We start from the raw sequence: 19,243 nt of genomic DNA, 5'->3' as shown, positions 1-19,243 counted from the left end.
CACCTTGGCATAATTCTAGATGCTTCTTCTGTTAGGTGAAGTTAGATGCCAGTGAGCTAAGCCTAAGAGATGGTGGTTAAAGACCTTGTGTCTTTTCTCTTGTGCCCAATCAAGCCAGGGGAGGGGGCAAATTAAGAAAAAGAAAATGGACAGGCTTTGAGAAAAGCAGAAAGGCATGGAAACAGCAAACTCAGGAAAGAGCATTTTTCATTCAGCAGGCAAAGCCAACTAAACTCGTACCTTTTGTCGTGCCCTAAAAACATTATTATTCCAACAAGCAGGGCTGGCCTAAATAATAACATTTTACTATTTTAATGGGTTGTTTTATTAGAGTTTTTTGGCCAATTTATTTGTTTTAAATTGCTTTTAATTTTTATATTGTCATGGTTTTATTTTTGGCTGTACACCGCCCTGAGTCCTTCGGGAGAAGGGCGGCATAGAAATTCAATAAAATAAAATAAAATAAATAATAAACTCAGCCAGAACTAACATTTATTTCATGATCCCAAGCCATGGATTTTTGTCAATTGCCTTATTATGAAGGTCAGAGGAAAGGAGAGTAGCTCAGCATAGAGCATATCCCATGTCTGAGGCAGATTGATACATTATTTGGGGAGAAAAATGTTTTTTTTTAATTATCTCTTTTATTTATTAAACATGAAACTCAGTCAACTGAACATTTAAAAATGTGTCACATATACAATTGACTGGTGCTTATGGTTGATATGGGTTGCTGCCAGCTTCCTAGGTATCAACCAAGTATCTTCTTAAAATATAGGCTGTTCCGAGTAGCGCAACACCAGCGGAACTGGTGTTATTGCAGGAAGCTGCAATTTCTTGATGTGTTTTGTAAAATTCTTGGACATGGTACCAAGTGCCCCGATGACTATTAGTATCACTATTATATGTTTCATCCATAGCTGTGTAGTTTCGATGGCTGGGTCGCGATATTTTGTGATTTTTTCCAGTTCTTTTTCTTCGACTCTGGTGTCTCCTGGTACAGCAATATCAATAAACTGTACTCTTCGGCCCTCAACAACTGTGATATCTGGCGTGTTATGTTCCAAATGACAATCCGTCTGTATTCGAAAGTCCCACAAGCTCTTCACCTTCTCATTTTCTAAAACTTTTTCCACTTTATGTTCCCATGACTTTTTGGATACAGGTAAGTCATATTTTTTACATAATGACCAGTGGATTAATTTAGCAACTTGGTCATGTCTAGCTTTGTAATCAGTTTGTGCGATTTTGCTGCATTCACATATTAAATGTGAAACAGTTTAAACTTTGTTGTTGCAAAGTCAGTGGATTGTCGGTGGATTTTTGTATCTTCGCTTTCATGGCATTAGTTTGTAGTGCTTGTTCTTGAGCAGTGAGTATTAAACCTTCTGTTTCTTTCTTGATGGTTCCCATCCTAAGCCATGCCCATGTAAAGTTGTCATCACATTTTCCTTCAATGTTTTTCAAGTGCTGTCCATGCAAAGCTTTGGTTTTCCATCCATTTAATCTGTCATCCAGCTGTTTTTCCTTATATTCTGCCTTTGTTTCTGTTGTTTTTATAATGTTCTCCATTTTCGCAGCAATTTTTCTGTACTTTGGTTCACATAATCATTCAAACTTCATTTTTCTTCTTCTACAGTTTGATGGATTTGCAATAGTCCTCTGCCCCCTATTTTTCTTGGCAGGTACAACCTGTCGATGTCACTTTGTGGATGTGAAGCGTGGTACATATGCAAAAGTTTGCATGTTTTCCAGTCCACGTTTTCCAGTTTAGCCAAAGTCCAGTTGATGATTCCAGCTGAGTAGCGTATCACTGGAATTGCCCATGTATTAATGGCTTTAATTATGTTTTCAGCATTCAGCTTTGATTCTAATATTTTGCGGACCCTCCTATGTATTCCTTTTGCATTGACTCTTTGACTTTTCCATTCAAGATGTTATCTGCTTCCAATATGCCTAGGTATTTGTAACCATCATCCTTTGCTAATGCTTTCACTATGTTTCCATTTCCCAGTTCCATTCCTTCTATTTTTTCCATTTTTCCTTGCTGCATGGATAATGTAGCACATTTTTCAAGTCCAAAGTTCATTTTGATGTCGCTGCTGAACAATTGAACTGTGCTGAGTATTGCTTTAAATTCAGTGGGGCTTTTTGCATACATTTTTAAGACATCCATGTATAATAGATGGTTTATCTTACCATGTTGGCTTGAGATTTGGTATCCCAGTTTTGTGTTATTTATGTTGTTGTTGTTGTTGTTATTATTATCTTGCATTTAGTATTTTTTTTTATAAATAACTCAAGGCAGTGAACGTATCCAACACACCTTTCTCCTGATTTTCTCCACAACAACAATCCTGAGGGTTCGGCCGAGAGAGTGTGACTGGCCCAAAGTCACCCAGCTAGCTTTCATAGCTAAGGCAGGGTTAGAACTCACGGTCTCCTGGTTTGTAGTCTGGTGCATTAACCACTAGCCTACTAGTTTGTCAGTGTAAGAAATTATGAACTGGGATAGCCGTAACAACAAGTCACCCAATGGGAACTGTTTGGTGACTGAGAGCCATGTCAGCTTGGAGCCTAGGCATGACTTAGCTTGACTGATCTGTTTATATATATAAGAGTGCTTCTATGTTTACATTGATTCTGTGCTTCTGGATTCTGAGTTCTGTTGCATGGATATTGTATACAGTACATGCATCACGCTTTATATTACTGTATAGAAAGAAGTTTCTTTTATACATGAGTCCTGCTGAATTATTTACTTGTGTGGTAGTTGGATTGCTGCAAACTCTAACATAGTTTAATTTTATCTTCTTCTGGCACCCCGTTTCTTAGATTGACAGATGAGCAATCCAAGGAAAAGATCCTTCCTTTCTTCTGAATTTTTCGTCTGACAGTCAGAGATGTTCAATAATTTACCAACAGTCCTTTTTCTTAACCATTGGCAGCAAGAATAGCAATTGACCTAAGCATAAATCTAATAATTTCTATTGTTTTGCTTTTCTCTCCCTTATTATGTGCTCTAGGACAAAAAGAATATAATGATTTGATTTTGCAGTATAAATCTTCCTTCCAGGACTTCCTGCAAGATATTTGAAATCTTACCTTAACTCTTCCATAGCTAAAGTCTCTGGAGTTTGGGGACAGGACAGAGGCTCATGACAAACTTTTTTCAGCTATTATATATCTCCTGGAACAGCCACACATATACGGTACCATTTCAATGAATTGCACTTCCCATCACTATCAATTAGCACAGTCAGTGATTAAGTTGTGGTTTTACCGAACTGGAGAGCTCCAGTTTAGCGAAGGCTGATTTAAGAGACAATGAAATCAGTTGTCAAATTGTAATGCCAGGAGTGATGCCAATTGCCCACCAAAACACATATTTCCATTTTAATATTTCAGCATCAAGTAGACTTCTTTCAGATGTTTGTGCATGTTATGTCATGCTTGTTGGCTCAGAGTTGTACTCAATTGTTCATTTCAACTTTAGAAGGTTCTTTTTCCTCAGGTTCTCAGCAGACATTTAAGTGCATCTTCTATTGTTATGGCAAAAAACAACAACAACAACAAACAAACCCAGATGCTTTTTAATATGATTTTGGCAGGTTTCAATGTTCTGATAAAATTGTTGCCTGCCTTAAGCCGAGGCATGTTATTCAGTCCAAATAAGTGAAAATATTTGGACAGCTTTACATCAGAAATCAATGCAAGAGCAGCCAATATCAGTGTCCTAATATCTCCAGAGAAAACTCCACTGGAGATCAGGTGCTCTTTCACCATATTTTGCTAATCTCACTCCTAATTGTCCCTCGGACATCTGTTTTGGTTAATAAGAATTCTGGCTGGTTAGTAAGTATTCTGTCTTGTATGAACATTTAAGAATTACCTTTCCTTTCTACCACATGTGGTGGACTTGCCCTAAAGCCAGAAAGTATTAGCATAAAATAAGAGTGTGGTTGGAAGAAATTACTGAACAAAAGATTGATTTGAAGCCAGAACTATTCTTATTGGGTATTTTAGATGGGAAAATGGCAAAGAATATATAATATTACACATATTAACGGCAACCAGAATTATTTTCGCACAAAATTGGAAACAGACTAATATCTCTTCAGAGGCAATGATAATAAGAAAGGTATATGAATGTGCAGAGATGGATAGGTTGATAATGGAATTGAAAGAGAGAGAAGACTCGGAGTACTACCAAGTTTGGAGTAGATGGTATACATGGCTAGAGAACAGGAGTAGAACTATTGTATAAGAACTAAATAATATCAATGATAATAGGATTGCATTGTATCTATGTGTAAATACTACTACAATTCAAACGACTGTATAATATAGGATAATGAACCATAGAAATAGAACTTATGTAAATTTGAATGTTATGGATGATATTGACACCGATGTGGAAATGCTGTAAGAACTGAAAATTTGTGTTTTGTTTTTTAATGTTGAAAAAATTAAATAAAAATTTATTTTTTTTAAAAAAAAGAATTACTTTTCTTTCCCAGGACTTCCTAGTCAGAATTCAAACTTGTTCTCCTCTTCTTCAAAATGCTAGACAAACTGCTCCAAATATTTCCTCTTAGGAAGCCCAAAGAGACAGCAGTCATTTTAAATGCCTTCTCAAGAAGTGAAAAGTACATCATTTCCATCACCATGTATTTGTCTTGTGGCTGAATTTCCAACATCTCCTTTTATAGCAGAACATTTTCAGAGGTATAGAAAATCCAGCCAACCACAAGATAAATCTATAGTGATGGGAATGGTCTACTTTGTTCCTTTTGCAGAGGCATGTGATAAGATTGCTGTCTCTTCAGGCATTCGTCTATTATGGGAACAAAATGGCTGCAGACTAGATGGGGATTGTATTGACACAAACAGACCTAGTGCATAATTTGGGAGTGCCATCCTAGATCAGTGATGGCTAAGCTTTTGGGCTCAGTCGTCCTTGCTCAACGCCTGAGCTCCATTGCTCCTCATTTCCACTGCTTGCCCTCTTTTGGTCATCCTGCCTCTGTTCCTCCCTGCTAACAAGCCATCCTAATCCTGAGGGGCCCTGGGCTGCCTCATCCTGCTCCTTCCCACATTCCTCTGAAGCCAATGAAGCTGTTCCCTCGATCTCCATCAGCTCTAGCTCCAGCTCGCCCTCTTCTGCAGATTCAGACTCTGATGGGGGCATGGCAGGCCAAGGCTGGGCATGAGGTAGAGACCTGGGCCTTGAGTTCGGCCCTAGCCCTAGCACCACCGCTGCCACTCAAAAAGTCACTTTGCACTTCCATGCAAAGTACCAGTATTACATAGGTGTGCCTTGTGCACACAAGCCTTAAGAAATGGCATGATTGCCCCCAATGTGCAGTGGTCCCTGGGATTAGCCATGCACCATTTACTTTCAATCTGTATTCTCTTTCTGTTGAAAGGCCTCTGCAGCCTACCCAAGGCTGCTCCAGGTTGCATGAGATCTTCATCCGTAAAGTGGCTTTGGAGATGCTCTTCCAGCACTCTGCTGCCTCCAAAAGCCACATGAAAGCACATCCCATTCTCATGCAATTTTCAGAGGGTCTGGAGGCCACATGAGAGCACGGCCTGCTCCCATGACTTCCAGAGGGTCTGGAGACCAAATGAGAACACATCCCATTCGCATTCAGCCTCTGAAGTCTCTAAAAATTGTGCAAGAAAGGGGCATGATTGCAAGAACAGTTGTTGTCAGGGATTGATAAACACTGGTGGGTCACCTAAAATGTCATAGCATATCACTTTTGACACATGTCATAAATTGGCCATCACTGTCCTAGACCAAGGATCCCCAACCTCCGGTCCATAGATTGGCCATCCCCTCTGCAGTAGTAGGTTCCACTTACCTTCGCTACCGATTTGGAATTGGGAGCACTTGCGTGCGGTGCTTCTGCGCATGCGCAGAACCTTCTGCACATGCACAGAGCATCAGTGATGATGTCTCGGTTGGTGGGCGGAGCCTCTCACTGCCACCACTACCAGTTCACCCGAACCGGGACGAATCAGTAGAAACTCACCACTGCCCCTCTGGTCCACAGAAATACCTTTTTCCACAGAACTGATCTCTGGTGCTCAAAAGGTTGGGGGGTCACTGTCCTAGACTAACAGTTTCGTATGAAGAGTAAGAGCAGCCATGAATCAAAGAGTGTTTGCATAAATCCATATTGTGTAGTAATTGCATTTTTTTCAGGATTGGAAGGCCCTGCTTACAGTCATTCACGTCTTGGTCAGCTCTCATCTGGATAACTGCAGTGTATCATATATGGGACTGCTCTTGAAGACCATTCAGAAACTACATTAGTTCAGAATACAGTAGTGTGAGTACACCTCGGTACACTTATATAATACTGCTACTTTGCAGGCTGTACTGGTTACCAGTGGGCTTCTAGTACAATTTAAGGTGCTTGTCTTGTAATTTCCTTTGCCTGTACAATAAGATCTGACATGCTCCAGGTTTCATCATTTGAATGTCACTGTTGCTGGGTCTACTGTATCAGTGGTGAAATCCTCCACAGGTTGCCACCAGTTCACTGCCCGGACATGTGCAGTGCACACCAAACACACGCTTCATGCGGGAAAAGGAGGCTTAACAAGGTAAGTAGAACAGCAAGGGGGGACAGCTGTGTCACGCGATTTATATTCACTAGAAAGCAGGGTTTCCTGCTTTCTAGCGAATATAAATCACGCGGCACAGCTGATCATTGGAAATACCGGGTCAAGCTTTTATTACTACCGGTTCACCCAAACCAGTGCGAACTGGTAGCATTTCACCCCTGTACTGTATGTAGGTGACTCAGTGGTTACAACACTGGGTTTTAGACTGCTAAAGGTCTACAGCTTAGCAGTTTGAGACCTGAGTGCCTCGAGATGGAGTGAGCTCTTGTCACTTGTCTCAGCTCCTGCCAACCTAGCAGTCTGAAAGAATGCAAATGCAAGCAGATGAATAGGTACTGCATATAAGTATGCAGGAAGGTAACAGCATTCCATGTTTCACCATATATTTTGTGCTACGGCATGATGTCATGCTGGGACATGACCATGGAAACATCTCCAGACAATGCTGGTACTTTGCCTTAAGAAAGAGAGATGAGCACTGTCCCCTAAAGTTGGTCATGACTATTGGGGTAAAACCCCCAGGGACACCTTCATTTTTTTTAAAAAAATCCACTGACTGAAATTGTATTCCCGTCCAGATCTGGATGATTCTGACCCTGTGTGACTTCTGAAAGGACTCTGAAAACTTGCCTTTTTTCCAAAGCATTGGTCAGGAGGTTGTGTAAGTCCATCTTGATTGCTTCTGATTATTTGAATTGCCTTTAGCGCAATATGTTTTATTATGTTTAATGGAGGCAGGTTATTTGTTGCTTTTAGCTGTCTTCAGTCATATGTTGTATGAGCAGCTATATCACGAATTCAATTAATAATAAAATCAAAGAATTATTTTTAAAGAAGTGGATCTTCTGGGATATTTATCTGGCTACTCCAAGCAGTGGCCCAAAGGGATTTCTTTTCATCCAACTAATTTTTCCTACTAATGATACCAACACACCACAAGGAGGCTAATGGACTAAGATTACAAAAGTTGAACTGTATCCATAATTTCCTACACTGGACCTCCTTCCTTGGTTTTTGCCAATTGCTGTTTAACGGGTGGTTCTTCAGTGAAGTTTTTGTCAAACGATTGTCTCCTACAGGAGGAAGAGGCAGGCAATTTGTGCCATCTGCAAATTTTGAACTATAATTCCCATAGCCACTTTCTATCACCCAATGTAATTGAAGCTGTCTGGAGTCAAGCCCAGCATCTTCTGAAGGCGCTGAGTTATCTATTTCTGTCTTATTCATCTTTTAACTAAATATATGCTCTTTTGTTCTAAGTAGAGTTTCCTGTTAGTTATATGGTTGAGCAGTAAAGCACATGGTGATGGTACTCTTTCTTTGCTCTATGTGATGCTTTATATAAACAGAATTTCTAACAGATTTCCCAATCCTGTCCGAACTGTTTAAAGCAGGAGGTATCTGAATCAAAGTAAAATCTTCCCCAGCCAAAAAGGGGGTATATGTGTGTGTAACAAAAGAGTATATATGAAGGAGAGGAAAGGGAGAAGAATGCAACACCTGATTCTTCCTTCTGTTGTATTTTGATGCAGGATTATTAACACCAATCCTCATCTCAACATTACATGTCGAAAGTGTTTTTCATTTGGGGCTCCTATTAGTTCAGGGAGCTACGTCCCTTTCTTTGCTAAGAATTACAGGGGAAACATGGAGTCTAATAGAAGAGCTGGCATCTCCAGTTGCACCTTAGCAATCAAATGGGGTGGAGGGCATGCGAAAATGGTCATGTGTCCAAGAGTTTGTGCCCAAGTTCATATCCAGCGCATGAGTTAAAGAAAAACAATAAACAAGACCAAGCTTCCAGACTGATATATAGCAGCAGATTAAATGTTTCCATTCATCGTTTTTTTCTAAACAAAGACTAAAAGGTACTGTTCAGTTGGTTGAAGCTCTTTTATTCATTGTTTATCTGCTAAAAGGCAGATGAAATGAAGAAGGTGAACTCATTTTCCCAGCTGTTTCTGCCTACTAGAAACACGCATGTGTGTATAAAACTATCCCTTGTTTTTCCTCCCTACCTTACAGAAGGAAAAAAAATATCTTGGTGTAAGTAGTTTAGACTAGAGAAAGCATGCAAATAATAACTTTCCCTCTCTCTGCCTCTGTGCTTCAATCAAAACTGAAGCCTTTCCTTCCTCTCTCTGTATTACCAGTATAATAATACTGTTCCTCTGTGTTGCTACATCAGAATATATTTTCTCCTTCCACTTACTGTTGAGGGCTAAATGAAATGTTCTCTGAGTGTCATATCTTAATTTTTATTCTCATCTCACAAGGATTGGAATGCATTTCTTTTGACTCCTTCTGACCCAAGTTCCACCTTATTCTGGGTGATCGTACACCAATACAACTAAATAACATCTCTCTAGTCCAAGAATTTGTTTTCTTGAGTGGGAGTTTTGCTTTTAAAACTATTTATACTGCGCAGGGAAACCCAAACTTATATTTTGTGAGATTGTTCAAAGGAATCACTTCACACTCCTCGGCATGGCACACAATTTCCAGCGAGCAGAAAATAACTAGGTAGGAGTGAGACAGACTGATGGATGAAAAAGGGCTTAGCAAGTCAGAGGGCTATAGTTTTTAATATTTTTAAACTAGCTACAAAATGTTAATCACATCACAAACTGACAGGAGACAGAAGGAATTTCATATTACATGCGGCAACTATATTTAATCTCACAGTTTTATCTAGAATTCATTCACGTAAGTTATTTTTTATTTTGTTTTATTTTAAAACCAATAACAGCTACTAAACATCGCCGTGATTTTGGTATGCATAGCTCTAGATAAGCAACAGAGAACTGTATTAATAACAAACCACATGGGGGAGGGGAGAAAAGAAAAGAAGAAAAGGAGTCTGTTTGTGTGTGTGTGTTTGTGTGTGTGCGTGCACGCTAAAGCGTGTGAGAGAGAGAGAGAGAGAGAGAGAGCTAGAAAGATACAGCCTTATAAAAATTACATTTCTCTGCAACATTTCATATGATAGCCATCCCTCCCCCTGAAAAAAGACAATTTTTGAAAGCAGCAGACAAACTCTATATATTACACTTATATCTTATTTGCTGATGCTTTTTTTGTTGTTGATTGTTGTTGTGTTTCAGCCAAATGTTTTATTTGCTGGCAATGATGAAATGATAAGTGCCAGATCCAATTATTTGGTCTTAAAATGAGGTAAACGAAAAGAATGAAAAAAAAAAAGGGGGGGAACTAACATCTTTATATGGAAAAATAAGATGGTGCTACTGCAGACTTGCTGGTATAACATAGTCCTGACAGGGTCCCAATACCAAGCATGCTAATTTTTTGTTTTCTTTTGTTGTCACTGATGTTATTACTGCCATGGAAAAGTCTCACTTAAGTTAAAGAGTCTAAAAGTCTATTTTTTCATGCAATAAATGCATAAATCACATCACTGTTTTGCTTAGTGCAATGCTTGTTATAAGTTATATAATTCCACATTGTCTTATTATGAACTTAGAACAACGGATGACTGCAATGGAGAAATTGAGGGAACATGGGGTTCTTAAGTGCTTAAACAACCATGATGTTCAAAGAAGAGACTTCTGGGGGGGCAGCTCTGTGAAATGTTAACAGTTTTACAAGAACAATACTGTGTAGTTCAAGGTTTAACAGCACGTTGAGCATTCCTACATTTTGTTTTTTCATTTAGCAGAAACGTCATAATTTAAAGAAAAAAGAAAAAAAGAAACAAACCCACTAATCAAAAATGGACAGAAAATGCAAGGGGTGGACTGGAATGAAGGGAGGGAGGGAGGGAGGGAGGGAGGAAGTCAGGGAAAACCCAACAAATAAATAGAACATAGTCATGAGTTATAGCCATTAAATCAGTACTATATACATACAACCTTTGGAAAGGAAGAGGTCTGGGAAATAAAAATAAATTTACAAGTATTATTTTTGGAAAGCTGACAACTTACACAGGACAACATTTACAGAGGGAAGGAAGAAGAGGGGATGATATGTGCACGTATGCAAACCTAGTTGGTAAATACCATGAGAAAAAGCATGAGATTGCTGCCCTCGGGGACAGTGTGTGTAGAAGGATCGGCCCCTGGTTGCCTTTAACTGCTGCCCAGCATCTTTGTTGCACGTTGATTGGCTTCATCAATCCTGTTTTTGTTGGAAACAGCCTGAATTGGAGAAAAGAGGCATGGAGGAAAAGGGTCAAGATCACAATGTTGTCAAGAAAGTTGTACTAGAGAAATGGGTATCTGGGGATCCAGTCCCAGAAATGTGTGACAGTCTAATGCAGGCTATATGAGTAGTAGTTCAAGAATAGAAATAGAAATAGAAATAGAAATAGAAATAGAAATAGAAATGGAAATGGAAATGGAAATGGGAATGGGAATGGGAATGGGAATAGAATAGAATAGAATAGAATAGAATAGAATAGAATAGAATAGAATAGAATAGAATAGAAGGATAGGATAGGATAGAATAGAATAGAATAGAATAGAATAGAATAGAATAGAATAGAATAGAATAGAATAGAATAGAATAGAATAGAATAGAATGATAGGATAGGATAGAATAGAATAGAATGATAGAATAGAATAGAATAGAATAGAATAGAATAGAATAGAATAGAATAGAATAGAATAGAATAGAATAGAATAGAATAGAATAAGCTGGAAGGGACCTTAGAAGCCTTCTAGTCCAGCCCCCTGCTCAAGCAGGAGAACCTATATCATTTTAGATAAGTGACTGTCTAGTCCCGTGATGGCGAACCTAGGGCACGCGTGCCAGGGGTGGCACGCAGAGCCCTCTCTGCAGGCAGACGTGCCATCGCCAGCTGCTCTTCTGGTTTCCGGTGCGCGCATGCCCGCCACTCTGACCCACGTGAAGACCAGCTGGCCAGTGCACATGCATGCGCCAGAAACCCAAAGACCAGGTAGCTGGTGCACGCAGCATGAGCACCGGCCAGTTGGTCTTCAGGTTTCTGGTGCTCCAGCGCATGCGTGCACATTCCAGTTTGGGCACTCAGTGCCAAAAAGGTTCGCCATCACTGGTCTAGTCTCTTCTTAAAAACCTCCAGTGATTGAGTGCCCATGATTTCCGAAGGCAAGCCGTTCCACTGGTTAATTGTCTTCACTGTTAGGAAGTTTCTCCTTAATTCCAGGTTGCTTCTCTCTTTGGTTAGTTCCCAGCCATTCTTTCTTGTCCTGCCCTCTGGTGCTTTGTAGAATAATGTCTCAGTTTCACACATCAACACCATTCCTGTTATGCTCATCTGTCTCCTTTATGCATAATTATTTCAATGATGATTGAAATAAAAGAAAAAATATTTCAGCTGATTCAAATCGTAAAAAAATGGTTTTAATCCCGGCCTCATTGGAAGTCGAGGGGTCCCTTGGTGCTCTCTGAGCTTGCTTGCTTTCTGGCAGACGTTTTATTACCCAAGCTAGATAACATCATCAGTGCTACTCCTGATGATGTTACCTAGTTTGGGTAATGAAACGCCTGCCAGAAAGCAAGCAAGCTCAGAGAGCACCAAGGGACCCCTCATGTCAATCCTGAGCCACAAATATTCTCTTTTATTATTGGAAGCTATTAGAAAAATATTTTATGAACGGTTTTGAACCAGAAAGCATCTGGATCAACTATGAATGTTGATGCCAGTGGCAGCTCATCTCTTACCTTCTCCATGATCCTGTCCATTTGGCGGTTCTGTGTATCAATCTCATTGCCCATATCTAGAGCCATGTGACGGAGGTTTCCAATGATGCCGCCAACCTGTTCCAGGTTTTCATCCATCTCACCTTCTCGGGCATCATTTGTTACCCTGCGAAAGGATGAGAATTAAAACTGGACTGAACCATATCCAAGGCTTGGGTGTTTATCCAAAAGTGAAGCTTCTTTTTTTTTTTTTGTAAAAAGTTTTTTATTTTTTAAACAAAAACAACATAAAAACATCATCCTTCCAAATAGTTACAGACAGTATTTCGATCGGTTAAAATCATTTCGTGCTTTAAGATTTTCAAAATCTCATTATATGACAAATGTTCTTTCCTCTAACAAAAAACAAGTGTTCCATTAATATCTTATCTAAGGTAGTCAGAGTGTTATAAAAAACTTCTTGTTTGAGATCTTCTCGATATCTGGAAAATATTTGCATATATGAAAACCAGTCCATCTTAAATCCCTGATCTTCCAGATCTTGTTTTAATTTAAGTTCACCCTTTTCGTCCAATAATTCACTATATCTAATGATTTGTTCCCCTTTAAATACCACAGGATAAGAAAAAGCTTCAATTGTAGATATCCAGACCGGAATCTTCAAATAATAGTATTTTTTAATCCTCTCCCAATTCAAAAACAAAGCAAAAGTAAAGCTTCTTTATTAATGCAAAGGAATGCTATTTGATGGCCGTATCTATCCAAGATTTTCTGGGCTTGTATAAAGACAAACACAGCAAAATAAAAGGTTGAAGGATATAATCTTCCACAACCTCCACAAATTGAATCTTATGTCAGAATACTGCTCTGTATGCATAGGCATACCTTTTAGGCTAATTATAGAAGTCACAGAAGAACCAGCAGGATGTCAGGACACAATAAGTGGGAATACTCAGGCACATTGTCACTCCTTTCTGCACATATTTAGTAAACATTATCAGAGCAAACCTACATGTTGGTTCATTGTAGAGGGTTTTTTTTAAAAAAACAACTTTATGTTATTAGCAAATGAAGTGACATTACATGCAGAGAGTTTCCTGGTGCCTCAAAGGATTTTTTTTTTCTGAAGGAAAAGATGATGGACCTGGATAAAGCCACCATCAAGCCATATGTTCTACTCAGTGCCAGAATCCTAATTAAAGCATCTGAACAGATGGCTGCCTAGCCTTTGCTTGAACAATCCACTGAGGGGATGATATTCAGCTGGGGAAATGGTTCTACTGCCAACCTACTTTTACTGTTAGGAAGTTTTATCTAATAGCTCACCAGAAGTTGCTTTCTTGAAATGTAAAGCCATTATTTTATATTCTGTACCCCTGAAAGAATACAGAATAGTTCTTGACTTTCTTCTATGCAACATTTTTTCCAAACATGGGAGGATGCTATTTTATTCATTTTTTCCTTTTCCCTTCTGTATATTCTTCAAAGAACTTAGATTCTAATGTCCAATCATCTTCATTTATCTATCTCCATCTTTCTCTCTCTCTCTCTCCATCTCTCCCTCCTTCCATCTCTCATCTCTCATTTATCTATCCTCTATTATTTTTACAAATAACTCGAAGCAGCAAACATAACATACCTAATACTCTTTCCTCCTATTGTCCCCTAACAACCCTGTAAGGTGAGTTGGACTGAGAGGGGGTGACAGGCTCAGAATTATCCAGTCACCTTTCATGCCTACATCTGGATTATAACTCAGTTTCCTGGTTAGTAGTCTGATGCTTTAACCACTAGACTAACCCTATTTCTCTATTTTTATATTAGCAATTTGTCTTTTCTCAACCTTTTTTCAGTTTATCTGAAATCCAGAACTGGATGCAATAGTTGGAATGGGATCTGACTTCCACAGCAGAAAAGAGAATTTTACTTTCCATTATTTGGAAATGATACTTCAGTTGATGTTCAGAAGTTTAAAGCTGCATTTACCCCTAACTATACTGCACTCCCATTTCCTGTTTAGATGTTTCACAATTTCCCCCCCAATAGAATGATTTCCACTTGATTAAGAACATCAGCATTTGCCCTTGTTAAACTTTGTTATTTCCACCTATTTCCCTGTCATATGAACAAGGTTTTGCACTTTCAGCTTCTAGGAAATTTGCTATCTCACTCAATTTTGGGTCATCTGTAAATTTGACAATCTCTTTCTCACCTAAGTCATTAATAAAAATAAGGCAGAGAATAGGACCTTCGAATGTGCCTGTTGGCACTCATTTGATTTTCATTTGATGTGTTTATTTGTCATGCCATCCAGCTCATAGTTAATTAGTTTGCTACTGAGAATGTCACAGTGGACTTTGTGAAATGCTTTGGTACAACTCTCCAGTAATGTATTAACGAAGGTACTTGATTCCAAAGAGTAAGAAAAAGTGAATATGCATTGTAGTATTTATTATATTGTTTTCTAGATGTTTACAAATCTATCTCTTTATGATCTGCTATGCAGTTTCCCCAAAGTATTTGCTAGACTGAGAGGTCTGGAGTTTCTCCAAACCACTCTTTCCCCCCTTTTTTGAAATTGGGGCATTATCTGTTTTCTTCCAGCAGTTCCCAAGTTCTCCAGAATTTCCCAGAGATAATATGAAGAGGCTCAACATGAACATCAATATTTTCCCCTCCATCCTAGAATGCATTTTATCCAGCCCTAGAGATTTATATGAATAACTGTTCCTTAACAACTACTACTACCATGTGATAAGATGGGCAGACAATAAATTTCATAACAAAATCAATAAATTTACTAATAGTATTCCCACTATTGAGTTAAAGTGCCATCCATCACCCTTGAGCTGGCACAAAACAATGCCAGGATAACACTTACTCTTCCCATCAACATTCCCTAACCTACAATACGTAGGGCGTGTCAAATTTTTCAACTTTCAATTTCCAAACATTAGGTGTGCTCAAAAGTTGTGTCATGCCTTGGGGATTGTGAAGATATTTTGGTTATTTTAATATAATTTAGATGTGTTTGGTAAGTAATTACATAAATATCATAACTTTTTAACATTTTGTTTGTTTCATCAGTTACATCTGTCTGAGTCAATGCAAAAGACGTTGCCCTGGTTTGCACACATTATACATAAAACGATTAGTTTTCTGGTTTTGTTGCCACCCCTTTTCATTGTGACACCAACAAACAGAGAAAACACCTAACAGTAGGGAAGGCTGACTTTTACATTTTGGGGATGGAGATTTCAAGATTGGCTTGTTTGCTCCACTTTTTATATCCTGGACAAGTGCCAAATTGAAGCAATGTGAAATAGAAACATGGAAAGATAACAGGTATAAGAGTAATTTGTTTACTACATGATCATTTATTTTATTTATTAAACTTATATGCCGCCCACCTTGCCAACGGCAATTCTAGGCAACTTACAATCAATTATGGGGGGGAAAAAACACCTCAAAAAATTAAGTGCAAATGGAGAAGGTCAATGTTGGACAGAAACAGCTGGCTAGTGGCGAAGGCTGACCAGAGACCAGAAAGGAAGAAGAGTTGCCTATGACTACAAAACATATTATGGGTCATGCCTACCAGATGTCATATGCCCTTGCCTTTAAGCTAATGGGTGACAAAGGCAGATTTTACACAATTTGATAATGTAGGATAGTGTTGGTTTAGGAAGGAAAATACCACTTGTGCACTTAGAAATGGCTTAAGAATGTTTCTTCCATGAGATAAGGATGAGTTACTCATGCTTGGATGCATAATCTAACAATTCCAGGGAGAAGGCTGGAATGGTTGGCATATGACAGTGTCATGATTAACTGCAATTGGAGCCAGGCAAGGCCATGTTTTCACAGGTATCAAACTTCAATCCTTTCCCTTCATCCTGCTGTTGGCAATTGCCTGGTCGAATACCCCTCTCTAGTTGAAGGGGAACATTTGGGGAACATTTGTTAGCATTATTATCTATTTAAAAAGACGGAGGATCTTTGATTGCCTTGACATTCCCATCCCTACTAAATCTCTTGGCTCTAGGGATACACCACTAAAAAGTTTCTAGCTTTCAAATATCTACCAATTTGGGTAAGGGGTGGTGGTGGGGAGTCTCCCAGTTGATGCTAATGTTTAGAATCCCTCCTAAATATTCAAGAGAATGTCAATGGAAATTTCTGGTATAGCTTGACTAATGTATTTTGGCTGTACAAACTGGGAATAAACAGGACTAACACTCTCAATAGGACCATCTGGAGACACTTCTTCAGTATGCCAGTAACAGGAAAGAAGGAAGGGAAGACTGTATTTTTAAAATGGGGGGGGGGAAGGAAGAATAAAATCTTCAAAATCCTCACCTGCGGATAAATCCACCACTGATGGCCATCTGTTCTCGTTCATCCACAACACGGGCAGGCTGGCTAGCTACAACTCCATCTTGATTGTTGCCCCAGGCTTTTTTGTAAGCATCACTTGATTTAAGCCTATGCAAAAACAAGAGGTGAGTAACAAGGCAGCAAGAGAGGGGAGAGCCAACCACAAAACATCTTCTCAGTATTTGTTTCAAGCTAAGAGCTGAGTCAAGCAAATGGATTGTTTTTGATAAAGGGGGCATTCTGGCATACCGATATATCATAAAGTGGAACAAAAAACGTCTCTTTTTAATTTGTTGCCACAACTCTGATGCTTGCAAATTTCATTTCCAATAGTGTCAATCATCATGGCCAAGTTGGTGGCTTTTGGAGGGTGGACTTGCTTGATTTACACAAGAATAAACAAACATGACTAGGAAACGTTCAGCTGTTTTTTTCATGACACATGTATATTTGGACACGAAACGCAGGGACCGCACTTCTAGACAGACAAGAAAACAGAACTGCAAAGGGAAGTGTGTACATCACACCACAGTGAGACATTGTCTTAGATTTTAAAAAAGACCAAAATGAAACAAAAACAGACTCAGCCTCCTTTTAAGCAAGGCTCCTTTCTTGATCGTGTGGCACAAAGAACTTTTACATCCAACAATTTTTCCAATGGGATACTAGAAGAATGGAGATTCACAGAGGCTTCTTTGCCATAAGGTGTGATGGGGCAATTTGGCAAGACATTTTAATAATATATCGGTACTTGGAGAGAGTAACTATAGATCTAGAGTTGATGTACAAACCTTTATCCACAGAGACAGTAAGTAAAATCAGGCCATATTGGGATGAATGCAGGGAAATAAAGAAAGAATGCAAGCATGTGTAGTGGTTGAGCCTCAGAAAGGGAAATTCCTCTACGTAGATATATATAGAGAGATATTTCATGCACCAGGTTCAGGCATGAATAAGAGGTGAGAAGCATTCTCGAGAAAGCACAGCTGCCCCCGTGGTCCAACATTCTCTTAACACACTAGCAGTTATACAGCCTACACAGCAAGTGGGATGCAGGCAAAAATGGATCTTCTGTTACGGTGAGAATCTACAACATTAGGTCATATAAAGTATTTTGGTGAGTTAAATATGCAATTTTTTTTTTCAGAGGAACCATCTTTGACTGAGTCTCCACAGGATAATTAAAATCCAGGCATACCAGCGATAACAAGCAATATGGTATTAATGTGTGCAGCATCCTTGTATATTTTAATGGTAGAAGTGTTGGAGATTACAAATTGAAGTTACTGTCAAACTGGGTGGGTTGTTAGAGCCTAAACAGCATCAGTTTCAGCAAAGCATGTTCCTTAAGTTTGCACATGAAAACAAGCTCTCCTCCAAAACAGAAAATGTCCAGCCATGTTAATAAACGTCCAATATATGCCCAAACTGGCACTATTTAAAAGCTTTCTAAGGACAGTGAACACATCTGTTCAAACATTCCTTTGGCTTCTCATTTCAAGCAGAGCTAGTTGCTAACATGTTTCGCAGCCTAGATGTTGCTTTGTAATCGTTGTTTTTGGTCAGAAGTCAATTGACTTTCTTTTGAGCAAGTACATGAGTAGAATTATACTGCAGAGCTCCAGTCCTATGCATGTCCCTTGCTGGTTAACCTAACAAGATGTGCTCCAAGGAACATGCATGCAAAAATAATAAAAACTATGTGCTACGATAGTGCTACAATAGTTTTTGGTGTTAATGTGTAAGCCGAGGCTGTTAAATTGGATTAAACACAGCAGTAATAGTGGAATGCTATTTAGGAAATTAGGTATGCCCCATGCACAGTAATAATTGGAACTTTTTTTTCAAATTGGACATGAACAGTATGTCATCTTAACCAGAGATGATAGAAGGTAGCATTCAGGCATTGCTAGAAGGCCACACATTTGCCCACTTCTGCTTGAGCTGCTGATTCACTACATTTTTTCTCTTTACATCACCATTTGACTAACCATTTTGGTCTGCTCTTCCATGGCCCATTCAGGATTTTTGTTTCTCGATAAATACAAGTTGCTCTGAAACTCATATATTGATAAAGTATATAGACTTAATGAGAGACAGTATGGTGAAATGGTTAGGGCATCAGCAGGGGTGGACTTCAAAAATGTTAGCATGGGGTTCTCTGCCTGGTTGCTGGGTGGGCGTGGCCATGATGGGCATGGCCTAGTCGGCCTCCTGCACCACAGTGGGGGGGGGCATTTTTGCCCTCCCCAGGCTCCGGAGGCTTTCTTCGAGCCTCCGGGAGGGCGAAAACGGCCTCTCCAGGCTCCAGAGGCCCTCCGGAGGCCAGAAATGGGCCCATTTCCAGCCTTCCTGAACTTCCGATAGGCCCGTTTTTCACCCTCCCCGAGCCTCCATGCACGCCCTGCACGTACCTGCATCCAAAATGGGCCACATGGGGACTCCTGGGAGGGGGGGCGGGGTGGGAGGGGCCAGCCAGGAGTGGGATTTGGGGGTTCTCCAAACTGCACAGAATCTTAGCTAGAGGTTCTCTTGAACCCCTGCAAACCCCCAACAGCCCATCCCTGGGCATCAGGCTTGAAATCGG

At 39.5% G+C, this 19,243-nt stretch overlaps 1 protein-coding gene across 1 annotated transcript in view; it reads right to left on the bottom strand.

The window, feature by feature from the left end:
• Positions 1-10,058: 10,058 nt before the first annotated feature.
• SNAP25 (synaptosome associated protein 25) overlaps positions 10,059-19,243 on the bottom strand; it is a 67,563-nt gene continuing 58,378 nt past the window's right edge. The window contains exons 6-8 of the mRNA XM_070956337.1: positions 16,639-16,764; positions 12,301-12,445; positions 10,059-10,793 (exon numbers count right to left, since the gene is read on the bottom strand). Coding sequence (XP_070812438.1) covers positions 10,725-10,793; positions 12,301-12,445; positions 16,639-16,764 — 340 coding nt within the window. The 3' untranslated portion in view covers positions 10,059-10,724. The remainder of the gene's footprint in view (positions 10,794-12,300; positions 12,446-16,638; positions 16,765-19,243) is intronic.

Source organism: Pituophis catenifer, unplaced genomic scaffold (assembly GCF_029215685.1).
Source record: "Pituophis catenifer annectens isolate HBS135680 unplaced genomic scaffold, rPitCat1.0.hap2 SCAF_1, whole genome shotgun sequence".
NCBI classification, from domain to species: domain Eukaryota; kingdom Metazoa; phylum Chordata; class Lepidosauria; order Squamata; family Colubridae; genus Pituophis; species Pituophis catenifer.
This window is presented reverse-complemented; position numbering and strand designations above follow the sequence as displayed.